The sequence below is a fragment of the Podarcis bocagei genome (assembly GCF_964188305.1).
Source record: "Podarcis bocagei genome assembly, chromosome: 8".
Classification (NCBI taxonomy): Eukaryota; Metazoa; Chordata; class Lepidosauria; order Squamata; family Lacertidae; genus Podarcis; species Podarcis bocagei.
Genome location: NC_138133.1, coordinates 3,441,828 through 3,458,527, shown reverse-complemented (window position 1 = coordinate 3,458,527; position 16,700 = coordinate 3,441,828). Strand labels below are relative to the sequence as shown.

The following is a 16,700-nucleotide window of genomic DNA, read 5'->3' as shown; positions in this document are numbered from 1 at the left end:
GGCAGTATTTGTGGTCCCCAAGGATTGGACAGCCAAAGCTATAGGCTTAGGGCCCCAGGCATACATTTAAAAAAATATTCTGGGAGATTACATGATAGATAGCAAAGTTAAAAAGTGTAACATTAGAGTTCTTGGTGGACTGATCACTGTTGGTGAAATCTGGAATGAGTTTAGAACGGCTGTGGCCTTGGCCAGGTTGCAGACACACCTGTTGTTTGATGGTGCCATGGCTCAGAAGCTGTAATGCAGGCAGGTCCAACCGGTCGATCGCGATCTACCAGTCAATCATGGGGCGTCCCTGGTCGATCCTGGTCAATCGTGTGATCCTGATCTATGCCCCCCCCCCAAAGCTGAACAACTTTGGTCAATATAGTGGTTAGTTCACTTCCAGTTTTTTTTTTTAGTGGGAGTAGATCACAGTCTCTTGGGAGTTGGACATGCCTGCTGTAGCGCAAGAAAAGCTACAACTGCTGCTGCCCAATGAGGAATGGCTGACCAGAGACCCATGACTCTTGTTTTCTCCTCCCTGTCAACAGCGCACAGTGACATTTATGTATTACAGTGGTACCTCGGGTTACATACACTTCAGGTTACAGACTCTTCAGGTTACAGACTCCGCTAACCCAGAAATATTGCCTCGGGTTAAGAACTTTGCTTCAGGATGAGAACAGAAATTGTGCTCCGGCGGTGCGGCAGCAGCAGGAGGCCCCATTAGATAAAGTGGTGCTTCAGGTTAAGAACAGTTTCAGGTTAAGAACAGACCTCCAGAACAAATTAAGTACTTAACCCAAGGTACCACTGTAAATGCAAAACCATCTGCAGAGGCACCGCTTTGTCAGGCCTGCTCCGCTCACTAAGCTTCTGAGTCAGCTGATCTCTGATTTGTGCAGTGTGTTCCTGTACATGCCTTCTCAGCAGTAACTTAATGTGCCTCTGTGTGATTATGGTGGGGTGTGCGTGTGCGTGTGTGTGTGTGAAAATGTGGCAACTGTACTGAATTGTCACACACATTGTTTCCGCCTACTTATAATGTCTGGAGTGGAGTTAGGACTTGAACCCACACACTATTCCACTCGTCCACATTTAGAGAAAAGGTGGGCAGGAGCAGGAGTGGTTGCACCCCTTTTTGTTTATTGATTCCACTTCTGTGCCTTTAAGTGCAACCTGACACACAGATTTAGTAGTGGATGTTGTTCTTGGTCTGGAGTTAGGTGTTGGGAAGAAAACAATTCTGCATTTCTGAGCACAGGCTGCTGCTTAGTGTGTTAAAAGTAGATGCAAACAGTTGCTTTATGTGTCTGCTCCGAGCTTGTGTGGCCAGACCTGTCCAGCTGCTCTGCTGCTGAGTCATGTGTTTTCCCCAGAGGCTGAGAGGGGGGAAAGCCCTATGGGAAGCAGATGTGTGGGGAAGGAAGAGCTGCTGTGTTTTAACTGAAGGGAGAAAGAGCAAAACTCTGTTTTTTGAAATGGAAACTTGGCATAAAGCTCCTCTAACACTTTGCCAAAAGGGGTTGAACTATGGGCTGTGTTGCACACGGTGGGCACCCTACTGTTCCCCCCCCCAGCATGTTCAGCTCTGCCAGATGTTACTGGCACATGAGCATGCACTTTCTGCTTAATCGAAGCAGCATGCAAGTTTCCAGGATGAGCAGCTCAAGCAAAAATAAAAACCCTTGGAGAGGTGCCATGTGTTTGCATTGATGCTGCCAAGGCAGAGTTTTGCTCACCAGCCTCTCTTTCTTCTAAAGCAAGGCAGAGAATGAAGGCAGTGCAGAAGTGGAATGGTCCACTACAGGTGATCACTACACCTCAAAAAACCTGAGAAACAGTCTTCCTGCAATCCTGAAAACATTATATAGGCAAATTTGTTAGATGAGCATAACAGGGTTTTTCCAAGTTCCATTTTGTCCATCATTTGCTTCCAACAAACAGCTAGTTGCCACTATAATGCTCTTTGCTTTAGGAAGCCTCTAGCTATTTTGTTTCAGTTTTATTGGCTCAGTCAATACCTAGGAGAAAGTCAAACCCTCATGGTCCTTTTGCTTGTGTAAGGAAGGACCATATACCTGAATAACAGAACACCTGCCTCAGGTACATAAGCACCCCCTGCAGTTCAATCCCTGATATCTAGATCTAGCTGAATGAACAGTGGACAGGCTCCCTCGGGAGGTTGTGGACTCTCCTTCACTGGAAATTTTTAAGCAGAGGCTGGATGGCCACCTGTCAGGGATGCTATGGCTGAGGTTCCTGCATTGCAGGGGGTTGGACTAGATGACCCTTGAGGTCCCTTCCAATGCTATAATTCTATGATGGGTTTCCGGGGGGGGGGGGCGTGGCGTTCAAAAGGTCTTTGGTTGAGCAAAGGCCAGATGAGTGGTATTGACTTGTTTCAAATTAGGTATGATTCCCTGTCAATTTTTGTTAGTTTCCCCAACTAGATGCCCTTGTACATTTCAGCCATCACAATTTGCGCAATTATTTTGTCTCTTTTAGGGGCTGGCTCAGTTGTTTTGCTTAGTCCTCCATCCCACTGTTTCTGTGACTCACATCTCTTTTTGAGCCCACCTTCGAGTCTGCCAGCCTACTTGGGCAATATGGAAACTTGCCACATAATGCTAACCTTATCACAAATATCAACATATGGACCTCCCTCACCACCAATTTTTTACACCTCTGCTTGTCCTATCCCAATATTCTTAACTAGGAACCATATTGGCATTATTGCACCAGCAGCTTTCCTGGGAGAGAATGTACATGTTTAAAGAGGAACTGAATGTTACCAGAGTTCAACCTCTGTCCAAATACCAAAATGGCAATCCCATCAGCAATGCAGCGTGCCTGCACTGGGGCAGGCTCATGTTTTGGCTATAGAAAGCTCCATGACGCCTTCTCAGGTCTAACACCTGTCTCCAGTCCTTACTGCCAGCACAATGTACAGTTACTATGCATAGGAGATCCCACAGTGTTGAAAAAACTAACCTTTGTAACAGAAGAATAAGAATCTAGATTAATAAGTGTGATAACTTGTGAGGTCACTGTAGGAAAGGTGCCATAGGTCTACACTGATCACCCCTTCATGCCACCTTCATGCCACCCTCTACCTACAGTGGTGGAACTTATTGCCCACTTCATTGAATTAATGTGCTACTCTGTTCAGCTGTGTTCCTCACTCTTACATTTACCGTGGTACTTTTTCCTCTCTAGGTTATGATGTTCTGAACACTGCTTTGGAAACTAGTGACAAATGGATTGGGCGACGGCTACTGCTGGAAGTGGAGGAGAATGTTACAGATAACCCTGAAGAGACAGAGCATCCAAATCACAAAAACTGCACTGAACCAGGTAGGATCAGCTTTCTCCTGCCCCTCACATGCTTACAGCTGGTTTGCCAAGCAGTAGAGCTCCAGAATTGCAGACACACGACTCTCTTGCATTTTTGTTCCTTTTTAGCTTTATAATCACACAGGTCTTGGATTTATTTGGAGCATGAATAAATCCCTCTCAGTTTGAACTCAAGAGGATAAGACTAGTAGAATTTCAGGTGTTGCAGCTGTATCATAGTTGATATATATGAATGTGGAGTGCAGCGGTTTTTAAACTGGAAATATGTTGATATTATTGCACAGGTGCTTTTCTCTTATTATGATCTGAAAATGTGATATGGGCACTGCAGTTTGAAGATGCAATTTAAATAGATTTTGAGGAGAGGGCATGATTAATAGTAATTCCTATTCTTGTTTTTCAAAGCTACTTCGGATTCTTCTTTTTTAATGGATTTATTTCTCGTTCACCTTAATGGAAACTGAAACCCATTTATCTTTGCTGCAGAGAATTGTTGAAGTCCTTCTTATGCATAAAACCTAAAGTTCTGTTGCTGTTTTTCCTACAATGATCATGAGTCATGTTTGTTTTGCCTGAACTTTATATTCTGCCTTTCTTTGATGAGGAGTTCTCCAACTCAGACTCCCAGAAAAATGAATGGGACTTGAGAAGAGCACTTGATTGTCGCCCTAAAGATTGCCTTCTTTTCCCTCAACTCTCCAATAGGAATGAAAGAGAAATTTACATTTTGATGTGAACCAACATAATCCACACCACCCAAGCCCCTATACAATATGAAACACAGCTATCCTTTGAAATTCATTCTTTTCCAAATTTTGCAAACGTACCACACTTATATTAATGAAAATAATGTTCAAAACATCCAAAAAGATGACGATAAAAATGTCCAAAAATATTAGGAGAAGTTGCTTGCAAAAATGTGTATATTAGAAGAAAAGCACATGAAAATTCATGCCCATTTTTATTTCAAAAAATTCTAAGCTGAAGTGGAAATGAGGACAACTGAAATTTAGATTGTAAAATTAAGAGAGAGAAGGTGAAATAGAAAGAGAGAGAAGGTGAAATAGAAATAGAGAGGTGGCCAGGGTCTGAATGGTTTGAGTGCCTCTTTGAAATAAATTATTTTGGTAGACCTATTTTATGCCATCACAATGAGTGCTTTGTTGGCTTGTCTTTTTTTCAGAGATCCCAAATGTCGTTGACAAATCATTGGATTTTATTGTTTTTGCTGTTTCCTCCCAGACCTGATTTGTGTTGCTTGCTGCCACCACTGAAGGCAGTTGAAGGACCAGCCAGTCTGGTGTGGATTTTCAGTTGTGCTCTGTATTAAGGCAGGGCAGGATTCCGGCTGCATGCCAGGGCTAGGCTGTGCTCTGCAGCCCCCAAACTCCTCTATGTTGCTTTGGCAGGAAACAAACTGAGCCTCAGTCCTCCTAATTTTGAGCCCAAACTGGAACATGTTGCTCTGCTATAATGAAACCACATTACAGTGGTGCCTCGCAAGACGAAATTAATTCGTTCCGCAAGTTTTTTCTTCTTGCGAGTTTTTCGTCTTGCGATGCACGGTTTCCCATAGGAATGCATTGAAAATCAATTAATGCGTTCCTATGGAAACCGCCTTCAGACCAGGTCCGGGGACAGTCTGTCCCCGGACCTCTTCTGAAGGCTGGGGGGGGGAGACAAGGGCTTTTCTTCCCACCCCCAGCATTTTAAAAAACCCCGGGACAGCGGAGGACTTCTCCGTTGTCCGGGGCGATCTTAAAATGCTGGCGGGCGGCATTTTAAAATCGCCCGGGACAGCGGAGGACTTCTCCGCTGTCCGGGGCGATGTAAAAGCCCCTGGGAAGGCAGGCAGGGGGGACAAAGACTTTTGCCCCCCGCCTGCCTTCAGAAGAGGTCCTGGACCTCTTCTGAAGGCGGGCGGGGGGGCGAAAGTCTTTGCCCCCCCGCCTGCCTTCAAAAGCCGTCCGGGACAGCGGAGAAACGCGCTGCCTTTCTCCGCTCTCCCGGGAAGGCAGGCAGGGGGGAGCAAAGACTTTCGCCCCCCGCCCGCCTTCAGAAGAGATCTAGGACCTCTTCTGAAGGCGGGTGGGGGGCGAAAGTCTTTGCTCCCCCCCGCCTGACTTCAAAAGCCGTCCGCGATAGCGGGAAGCGCTTCCCTGCTATCCCGGACTGCTTTTAAAATGCTGGCGGTGGGGAGCAAAGCCTTTCGGCCCCCGCCTGCCTTCCTGGACCTCTTCTGAAGGCCGGAGGGGGGGAAAGGCTTTGCTCCCCACCACCAGCATTTAAAAGAGGTCCCCGGAGATTTCCCTATGGGCTTTCTTCTTGCGAAGCAAGCCCATAGGGAAATTCGTCTTGCGAAGCGCCTCCAAAACAGAAAACCCTTTTGTCTTGCGGGTTTTCCGTCTTGCGAGGCATTCGTCTTGCGAGGTACCACTGTATTTGCTATGCAGAGTGAAAAGAAAATTAATACAGAATTGAAATCCTCCGCCCTTCCCCCCAGAGCAGGAACTGATATTGAGGGGCAATTAAGATAGTGTTGCCATAAGTCCAGTTTTTCCTGGACATGTCTGAGATTCCAAGGGTGAAATCGCCATCTTGGGGGGGGGATCACCTAAATATCCTGGGATTTCTGTTTGCGAAGCCCACGTGGTCCACCATTTTGGTGGTGGTGGCCTGAGGGCTGGTCAGGGCAGCAGTGGTGCTCCCAGGTGGCGGAGCAGGAGCATGAGGTGGCAACGGGGGGTGCTCATATCCTGCTGGAGGTGGCAGGGTGGCAGTGCTTCAGTTTGTGGTGCCCCAGCTATGCTGCCCATGTGGTCCCGCCGTTGCCCCCTCAGCAAGGGAAGGTGTGCAAGAACAAAAGTGAGGGCCAAGGCAGAGGCCAGTGCAGCCAGAAGCCTGCAAGCACGCTCTGCTCCTCTCCTCTCTGCCTGCCTGCGTGCTCGCTTCCTCCTTGGCCTTGGCAGAGCGGCTGTGTGTGCCCAGGGCAGCAATGGCCAAGCGATTGAGAGGAGCACAGAGTGGAAGCAGAGCCCCCTGTCGCTGCCCAGCCCTCACCTTGGTTGATGGGGTCAGCACCGCTGTTTCTGGCGGCGCTTAACTTGCTGCTCTTGCAGAAGGTGGGAAGCTGGCGGAGGCAGTGAGAGCACATGTGTGCTCTGTTCCTCCTCAGGGAAGATTGTGAGGCAGTCTACTCCATGCATCCAGTCTGATTTGTGGCATGTAGCCAAGACCTATGTTTGCTGGGAAGCAGGTCTAGTTGGAGTCAGCGAAGGGCACATTCCCAAGGAAACCTGTCTGAGACTGCAGCCTCCCCTCCCCACCCCCGCCTCAAAGGTTCTTTCAGAGCCACATGCCAAGCAGAAGTTCAGCAGATCAGTTGCACTGCATTTGTGAATGGATGCGGTTGGCGAGTGTGTTTTGTCTCTTACCACTGGTATGCTGCAGCTAACACTTTACCCCTAAGAATAAGATTTTCACCCCATGCTAGAAGGTGCAGCTGCCCATGATGTTTCTTGAATCCAAGGTTGCAGCCTTCCGTTAAGTTGTCTGTGTCTTTTTCAGTGGTTATAAGATCGATGGGAAGGTGCATAATGCAGTCCTGTTACAAGGAGGGTTAACTATCTTGGAATACACTTTTGGGAAAATGTCCTCATGGCAAAATCTCTCTGTGTATGGAAGGAGGCGGCAGGCACCAGGATCCTGACCAAGCCTGATGTCTCATTCCCCAAGCTGGGCAAGCGTGTCCTGGGCATGGGGAACGAGGCACTGCCAGCATCCCGGAGCCTGAAACAGGAGGGCTCTTGAACCCTGGCAGAGGCCGACTGGGGAACGAGGCACGAGGCTCTGCCAGGACCTGGAGCCCTGCTGCCTCCTTCCCTGAGCATGTGCAGAGCGCCTCCCCTTTTCCCACTTGGCTGTCCCTCTTCCAACCATTTATAGGCAGTGAGCACCAGCACCTTATTTTCGGGGGGGGGGAGCACTGGCTAAGAGGAATGTGATCAGGGGGGGGGGAGCTTTAGAGTTAAGTTATGTAACACAGTGCAGAGTCACAAAGGATAAATGGGATAATCATAAGTGTATGTTTATGACATTACTAGGAGGAATATGGTTAAAGGATGATAGTGGGTATTGTTTTTATAAATGCTATGTCCACTTGAAAAGGCTGCAGAACTAAGGCCTTGAAATCTAAGGGAGCTGAGATACTGGAAGAAATTTCTGGAGGTTGAGTTAACGTTGAGTTGGCTCAGACGATGATGATGATGAATATGTTGAAAGTTAAGAACATTGTAGAAGTTAGCAAATATGTCCTCTTTTTTGCTTTTCAAAATACGACAGCCCTAAATTAAGAGAAGCTATTCAAGGAGCAATTAACAAGCTAATAGTCAGTAAATCCCCAGCCGAGCTCAACAGGAAACAATAAAACAGGATGAACCTGCAGCCGGCCAGCATTTGATGAATGTTGAAGGGACCTTGAATGGATGGGACTAATGAGTAAACAGAACCGAAGGATCTTGGTCAAGGGCAAGGGCATTGCTAGATTAAGTGCTGTGTGGAACCTCTTTTTTAGTTCTGCCTCTCACTAATTGTGGAAAGGGAGTGAGAAAGGGTACTGGTCTGGAAACAAAACATGATGGGAAAAGAAGAAACCTTTACTATTCAGTTATTAAAGGCATCCAACTGTCAGCCTTCTTGCCATCATATTGTGTGAGGTCTTCTACAACACTCATTAAGGCTCCCCCTCTGTATTTTAAGATAATGAATGATTACAAAACTAGTGTAGAAAACCATGATTGAAAGCTGAAATAGCCGCACAGTCTTCTGACTCTGTGAATCAGGAACAGATCTTGTTCCTTTTCTTTAACCCCAAAATAATGTGTGTAAATATTTGCTGAATTAAATAATTGTGAAAGCATAGTTTTGCTAACAATAATCTCCCATAAGGCAGTGGGAGTTTTGTTTGTAAACTCATCCCTATAATTAACATTTACAGTCTTTCTCTTGCTGTTTTCTTTGTAGAGGCAGGATGATCTTTTTCAAAGGAGTGACTGTTCTGATGATGTATTCTTCCTTAAAAAAGCTCAACTTTAAATTAATGTTTCATTTTATGCAGTGGTGTAGTGTAGGGGGACTGGGGGGCCGTGGTCCCAGGTGCATTTTTTTTTAGGGGGTGCGACCAGTCGCCTCCACGCCAGGCTCCCTCATCAGAGCCTGGCTCCAGCGCATGAGGGAGCTGCAAAGACAGCTTCCTTGCATGGCCAGACGCCACCAGCTGCAGCGCCATCCAGCGGCGTAGTGTGGGTTGTCAGTACCCGGGGCAAGGCAAGTAATTTGCGCCCCCTAACCCCTAACCTGCTGCCGCTGCCAGCTTCTTCTTGCTGCTGCCTGGTCTGGTCTGGTGTGGTTCTCTCCCGCGCTCAGCGCTGCGCTGGATGGCCACTGCACTGTCTCTCCCCCAGATAGTCCCTTGCTCTCTCTCCGCACCGCACGCCTGGCACCCACCCCCTCCACAGTGGGTGGTGACCCAGCGGCTCGGATCGGATTCGCACAGCCAGCACTGCAGTGAGAGAGAGTGAGTGAGCCAGGTAAGGGCAGAGAGCTGCGAGTGCGAGCGCCCCCCCCAGATGTTGTGCCTGGTGCGGCCGGCCCCCCTGCACCCCCCACGCTACGCCACTGGCGCCATCCATGGATCAAGCCTGACCCGGGGCAGAGAGAGGAGAGTGGGCGGCAGCGTTGCTGCCCGCTCTCCTGGGCTGAGGCGCGTGAGGAAGCTGCCCTTGCGCCCAGCCACAACACCTCCACCCCTGGTCCAGCAATGCAATTTCTTTTTCAGCTAGAATCTGTGGCACATTGACTGTGTAAAGTGGAGCCCTAATGTCTTTCTGAGGGAGTTGATTGATGAAAATTGCTTGACCTACAACATGTAACTGATTTTCCATACTTGCGATTAAGAAGGTCAGGGAGTAGCGACGCTGTTTAGATTGTGTTGTCTGTTAGTTTGGTGGAATCTGTGCTGCTCTGGGGGGTTCCATGGAATGACTGACCCAGCTGGGCACTGACATGTTCAGGGCAGAATATGCCATCACACAGATACCCCACCACACATCCTTTAGGAACTATCAAAGCTTCCTGAGACTGAAAAGAGAGGAAACGCAACAGTGGAGGCTCACTGACAAAATGGTAGCAGAAATATCAGATCAAGGACTTCCGGGTTGGCACGACCTGGAAATGGCGGATTCCCTCCGAGCTGCGGAGGGAATCGGCTCAACCGAGGACGGGTCTTTGCCGCGCCGGCGACGCGGGGACCCTTAAAAACCGCAGGCGCGGAAGCCTGCGGACTGAAGACTCGGCGGGTGCCTTAAGCGCCCCCCCGATCCACGAAGAGCCTTTTTAAAGGCTGCGGAGAGGATACGGAGGGTGGCGTGGCACTGAGAGTCGATCGCTACCTCGGTGGAGCGAAGCCGCGAGCCATGACCGGAGAGCGCTGACTTTCTTCCTTGAAATTTGGACTGAAAGAAAAACCCGTGAGTGAGACGGAATTGGATTCTAAAAATACTATCCTGAATTGGAGACGACCGGGGGGTGTGCTAAAAGGAAGTCCGCACCCCCCCCCCTGCAGACCATCTAAGCAACGACATAAGAGCTAAGCTGGAGATCCTACCCTTGGAGGGGTGAGTTAAAAAGGACACTGTGCTGGTCCCGGGGGTAAGGTACCGTGAGTGTAGCAGAGTCCACACGAAGCGGGGCGAGGTCCGATGCAGAGAGACGGGCGGGGAACAGGAACGCTGGAACAGAAGGCTGAGCAGGTAACAGGAACACCGGATGGTCAGGAACAGGAGGCCGAGCAGGGAACAGGAGTACTGGATAGTCAGGAACAGGAAGCCGAGCAGGGAACAGGAGTACTGGATAGTCAGGAACAGGAAGCCGAGCAGGGAACAGGAGTACCGGTTATTCAGGAAGAGGAGGCCGAGCAGGGATCAGGATCACAGGAAGGTCCGAAGCCAACAACGACGTTGCTCCCGCAACCTGGGGCCGGGATGAGTGGGCTTTTATCCTCTTCTAAGGTCAGGGGCGGTCCCGACCCCCAGGAGCCCCGCCTACTCTGGCCTTAAGGCGAGCACTCCTCCTGGGGGCAACCAGTTCCCTTCGCCTCTCTGCCCTAAGCCTCTGCAGATCAGGAGAGGCCGAAGGGTTACTGGGCCCTGGAGGAGGCTCACCTGTGGCCACTGAGTCTTCCAGCACCTCTGGGGCCAGAATGGCTTCACCTGGTGCCTGCTCTTGAGTTTCCTCAGCATCTAGGCCTTGCCCCAGTTCAGCCGGCCCTGGAGGCGGGGACTCCTGTGCCGGCTGGGATTCCTCCGGATCGCTCTCAGACTCGGAATCCCAGGCCATCACAGACACTAACTTCCAAGATTTAGCTAAAGCGAATTTTGAGCTGGAGAGTGGAGCTTTGGAAGCCTTCTTTTTGTTTTAAATAACCCTCCTCCCGGGCCCGGGAGTGTCCTGTTTCTGTGCCTGTGTAAGAGCTGTGGAGTTTGACAGCTCTCAAAGCTGTCAAACGGGCAGTTTAGAGTGGAAAAGTTGCTATTTAAGATCCCTCTGGACTATGATGAGTTACAATTGAACTAAAATTGTTGGAAACAAAGTAACAATAATAAGTTAAAGGATTGTTGGAGAAAAGACTAATAAGTAACCAGATTCCCCCTAGGGGGAACTCTGTGAAACTACAATGGCTACAATGGCTGTGGATGGAAAGTTACTAGCGGAAATCGAAAGGATGTTTCAACTGGTGGGAATCCTACAAGAGCAGAGTTTGGCAATGAATAAACAACTTTTGACCTTGACTTCTGGAACAGGCAACTCTGCTGTTTGTATTGAGGACTTGAATGAGAAAGAATCCACAGCTGAATGGGAAATGATATCTAAAGAGGCCCAAGAGACTAAACAAGAAAAAGAGAAAGTAAAGCTGGGAAGTAATAACCAAAAGTCGACATCTGTGGAATACGGACAAGGAGATTATTGGAACACATTCACCACAAGTCTGCGAAAGATGCAGAAGATGAAGGAGGAGGTCCTGGGAGTTTATGGAATACAGGAATTTAAAACAAAGAAATATGATTGGGGCCTCCATTCTGACTTTGACTCTGAAGATGCAGGATTTGTGGAAATTTTCCAGCAGTTATTTTCAAATCTCCTTGTGGGAAGAGAATTGATGGTGAAAGAACTTTTTCCAGACTTGACGACTGACACAAAGGACTACCAACAAGACCGGCGGAGAGGGACTGAAAGAGACTTGAAAGCCTCGGACGTGAGGAACCCAGGCTGAGAATCTTGACTTTGGATTTTTATTGGGAAGGGACAAAAACCGGGGATGGGAGGGAGGGAAGAAGAGAATCTCAAAAACACTCAAGACCTTTAGGTTTGGTTAATATGACTTTTAACTAAGACAAAATGAGAAATCGATGGAAGAGAACTTGAGTCCAACTTAGGAAAATCTATATTGTTTATAAAAGAGGTAATAAGATGAATAAGATGGTTAAGAGGAGAAATACCAATTTGCTGACACAATTTTGGGAATTGGGATGCACGAGGGGGGGGTGGGGGAAAGTCAGGGAACAGGGTTAGGAAATTAAGATTTTCTGAATTTATACATGTTTTTGTCTTCTGTTATTTTATGTGTGTGTTTTGTCTTTATAAAAGTTGAAAAACCAATAAAATTTTTTTTTTTTTAAAAAAAGAAATGTCAGATCAATCCCTTCTGTCTGTCAAAACAGACCCCAGTGTAGCCCAGGACTGGGATCCGGAAACCTGACCAGGGTGAAGTATACATCAAAATGCATGCATTAATGAAAATAGCATACAAAAATGCATTATATTATGGAAAATTGCATACAAGAAAGTATATTGCTGGCATCCGTTTGTCTCAAGAGACAATGGAGTGTGCCTCTGGGGGTGATGCCAAATCTCTGGAGAGTCATAGCACCTGCTGTGCTGCAGAGACCAGTAACTTATAACTGGAGCCTTCCATGTTGTTTTTTGCCACGTTAGCCGCACTGAAGTGACCTCTCTGGGGCAAAAGCCAGGACAGTGTGCCTGGAGGTCCTGGACTGCCCAGACCACAGGACCCCCTTCAGCCTCACTGATGTGGTCCAAAGGAAAGTAGAGCAATATATTTGGCACCAGCTGGGCTGCAGGTGTTGCTGGAAGGAGGCATATAAGGCACCTTCCCTCTTCCCAAAACAAAAACTGGGCAAAACTTTTGTAAGTGGTGAAAATGGATGAGTAGTTTCAGCACAGTCCCAGGTTTCCAATTCAAAGGGCTGTGAAATCTCTTTAGTCCAGAAGAGGAAAATGGAGACTTTTTGCTGGAATAATGAAGCCATGCCACATCTGTCCTCCAGTTTTATTGAAGACATTGGATTTTGACACTGTTTGATTTATAAATGGCAAAAAGCTAGAGTGGGACTTCTGTGTGATCCTTCCCTATGTGATTTGTTGCAGATTGCTGGAAATGATTTTGCTTTTTGCCAGTTCTTCTTCTCCGCAGCAGCTGCAGCCTTGCTTAAGTGGAGCTGCAGCACTGATCTGAAAGCAGCGAGTTCATCCAGCTTCCTCACCTGTAATTATGTTCAGCTTCAATCACTTGTCAGTTTTCATGTATGTTTGGAGCCATGATCAGCTTCACCTGAAAGTAGGCCAGCTGTGAATAGAGCATATTGGGGTTCATCTTGGATCCCACATCCTGAATTGCTCTCAGGCAGTTAGGAGAGTCCTGTGTAAGGAGCAGCGGGAGGGTCACTCTTTGTGCCACAAGCACAACAAGACCAGAGATGATGATGAACATATAATGTAGTAGGAATATTAGACAGAGAATTCCCACACAGTTCTAAGGGTGAAGATAGATGTAGCAGCCACAACAGGCTTCAGTGGCTTGAATCCAGCTTTGCAACTTGGGTTACAGACATACCAAAATATGACTGCTGCCTTTGCCCCAGTTCAGCCACAAGTATGCCACCAACCTACAGATTCCACACACATCCTCTCAAAATCTCACTCTAGGACAGAGGACTTGCCATTGTTTGGGGAGGTTTTGAGGGTGTTACAGAAATGCCTCTACCACACTTGGTATTTGTTACATTTGTCTTAACCCCTATAATTCTTAACAAAGGCAAATTATTCTTACAGCACTTAGGGTCAAACTAGATGTGACACTAGGCATGATGCGAGATCTCTGCATCCTGTGTTTAGGATTATCCCTTATTTACTTTTTCTTTTGTGGAAGATTAGCAGCCAAACCTAACAAATGTATATTCTTGCTAGTTAGCATGCTGAAAGGCATATACTCAAACCCAGCGCTGTTTTCTGGGGGTACTCAAGGGTACACAGTACCGGCAACTTTCCCCCCAAGTGTGACATTTATTGTAGCAACTTCATGGTGAGTACCAACACCTTTGTTTCTAAAAATGAAAACCCCACTCAGACCATAGAAATACAATTGGTAGAGAGGACTCTGTGTGATGTCATTTCCCCTCCTCTCCTGGAGTGGGAGGAGTATATAGTGCTTCCTTATCCTTTGACCAGTGTTGAATGCAGACATGCCTTTGCTTGCTGCAGCTTCAGGCACATGCCTGAAAGTGGTTATACTATGATGTAAGCCTGTGTAGTTTTTACTTCTACTGTTGCTGTGAACCAAAGCATGATTGTCAAGTAAGTAAATTTCATTTTTAAACTTACTTTACAAGTTGTTGCCTGATTCTTTGTTAAGCAAGGGAAGAAGGGGAAAGCCAGCTTGCTCAAAAGGAGGCTCTGCAGCCTAATTCCTATGCTTTAAATTTTTGCTGCCAAGGATGGGATTTTAAAACTCTGTTTAACACATGTACATGGGCACCTGGAAGGATAAATTGCAATTAATATATCCTCTGCCACCCATTAAAAAATATCCCACACTTTATCAAATGGCCCCAGAGTGGATTGCAAAAACACGACAAATTTATCTCCCTGTATATATGAATGACAGAATGGGAAGAACCAGAGATCTGTTCAAGAAAATCGGAAATATGAAAGGAACATTTCGTACAAAGATTACCATAATAAAGGACAAAAGTGGTAAAGACCTAACTGAAGCAGAAGACATCAAGAAGAGGTGGCAAGAATACACAGAGGAATTATACCAGAAAGATATGGATGTCTCGTACACCCCAGGTAGTGTGGTTGCTGACCTTGAGCCAGACATCCTGGAGAGTGAAGTCAAATGGGCCTTAGAAAGCACTGCAAATAGCAAGGCCAGTGGAAGTGATGGTATTCCAGCAGAACTGTTTAAAATTTTAAAAGATGATGCTGTTAAAGTGCTACACTCAATATGCCAGCAAGTTTGGAAAACTCAGCAGTGGCCAGAGGATTGGAGAAGATCAGTCTACATCCCAATCCCAAAGAAAGGCAGTGCCAAAGAATGCTCCAACTACCGCACAATTTCACTCATTTCACATGCTAGCAAGGTTATGCTTAAAATTCTACAAGGAAGGCTCAAGCAGTATGTGGACCGAGAACTCCCAGAAGTGCAAGCTGGATTTAGAAGAGGCAGAGGAACCAGAGACCAAATTGCAAACATGCGCTGGATTATGGAGAAAGCTAGAGAGTTGCAGAAAGACATCTACTTCTGCTTCATTGACTATGCAAAAGCCTTTGACTGTGTTGACCACAGCAAACTATGGCAAGTTCTTAAAGAAATGGGAGTGCCTGATCACCTCATCTGTCTCCTGAGAAATCTCTATGTGGGACAAGAAGCTACAGTTAGAACTGGATATGGAACAACTGATTGGTTCCAAATTGGGAAAGGAGTACGGCAAGGCTGTATATTGTCTCCCTGCTTATTTAACTTATATGCAGAATTCATCATGCGAAAGGCTGGGCTGGATGAATCCCAAGCCGGAATTTGTTTCCAAGGGAACAGAAATCCAGGTTGATTGTAACCAATAGTCCCACTGACTTTATATATTCTGACATCTTGCTTAGCACACGGTCAGTGACTTTTATTCAGTCATTACTGAGGCAACTGCAACAACTGTGTGTGGTTGCACAATGTGTCTTTTCACAAGACAAGCACATAGCCATGATTTTAAGACTCCGGGGACAAAGACTCCTCTGCTTTCTTTGGCACATCTTGCCATCAATTAACCTCACTCACTGCTAAAAGCGTGTTTCTTGCTTGCAGTTTGAATTTGTCCAGCTTTTATTTCCAAATGCTTTCCTTTGTTATCCAAAAATAGTTCTTTCCCATCTGGGTACATGTATGCACAGCTTAAAAATAACCCTAACAAAAACATATTAGAATTCATTCATACAGGAAAAAGTGCCCAAAAAATGAAAGTTAAGGCATCTGGGCTTAACCTCGGTGCCATGTAAACAGTATATTTATGCATCAGTAAATGATCAGTGTTGGGGAAGTAGCATCTCAAGACCCACAAACAAAATAGACTCTAGTCCTGTCCCTAATATTAAAAACTTCTGAGTAGATAATACAAGCAAAATCAACAAGATTACTGGTTACCTTCAGCCGCAATAGTGATGTTGTTTTGCTATGTTAAATCTTCAGTTCTCCCAGAAGACATGGAAATGATAGTTCATCTACTCACTGCTACATGAATGGTTATAAATTACAGATGTGGGGAGGACGGAACAATAACCCTCCATTTATTGATGAATGGCTTGGGAGGACCTGGGAAATGGAGGGGGGGGACATGGCAAAGCTGACAAGAGAGGAAGATAGGAACAAAATGCATTTATAGAAAAACTGAGTGATTTCACATGATGCAACCCTATCCATTGCTCAGAGAAACTTGTTTGTTTTTTCTTTCCTTTTTATGCATGTTTTTGATTACCAAGAAGGCACATTCAAAATGAGGTTTTAAAAGGAGGAATTTGTCTTGTTGATCACTATTTAAAGCTATGGAAGATAACTGATTTGCTTATTCCAGTGCTTAATAATAATAATAATGATGATGATGATGATGATGATGACTGGTTTTTACAATTCAGACAAAACGAGCACAAGAAGTCAAGAATGAAGCACAAGCCTCATTTTTTCCCATCACTTGAAACAGAAATATTGAGGTACATTGTTTAGCTGTTGCTAGTTTAAAAAAATGTTTGTTCATTTAATTTAATTTAAATTGTTGTGTACTAGATGGCTCGAGCACAATTTTATGGAAAGGTGATGGGCACCTGTCATGAATACTTTAGCTGAGATTCCTGCCTTGCAGGGGTGGACCAGATGACCCTCAGGGTCCCTTCCAACTCCACAATTCTATGATTCTGTAACAATTTAAAATAAATATTTGTATGTAGATTTATTTCAG

At 46.3% G+C, this 16,700-nt stretch overlaps 1 protein-coding gene across 4 annotated transcripts in view; it reads left to right on the top strand.

Annotated features, from left to right (window-relative positions):
• SLC24A3 (solute carrier family 24 member 3) overlaps positions 1-16,700 on the top strand; it is a 178,200-nt gene that overhangs the window by 26,529 nt on the left and 134,971 nt on the right. For all 4 annotated transcript variants that reach the window (XM_081205994.1, XM_081205992.1, XM_081205991.1 and 1 more), the window contains exon 2: positions 3,205-3,342. In XM_081205994.1, coding sequence (XP_081062120.1) covers positions 3,205-3,342 — 138 coding nt within the window. The remainder of the gene's footprint in view (positions 1-3,204; positions 3,343-16,700) is intronic.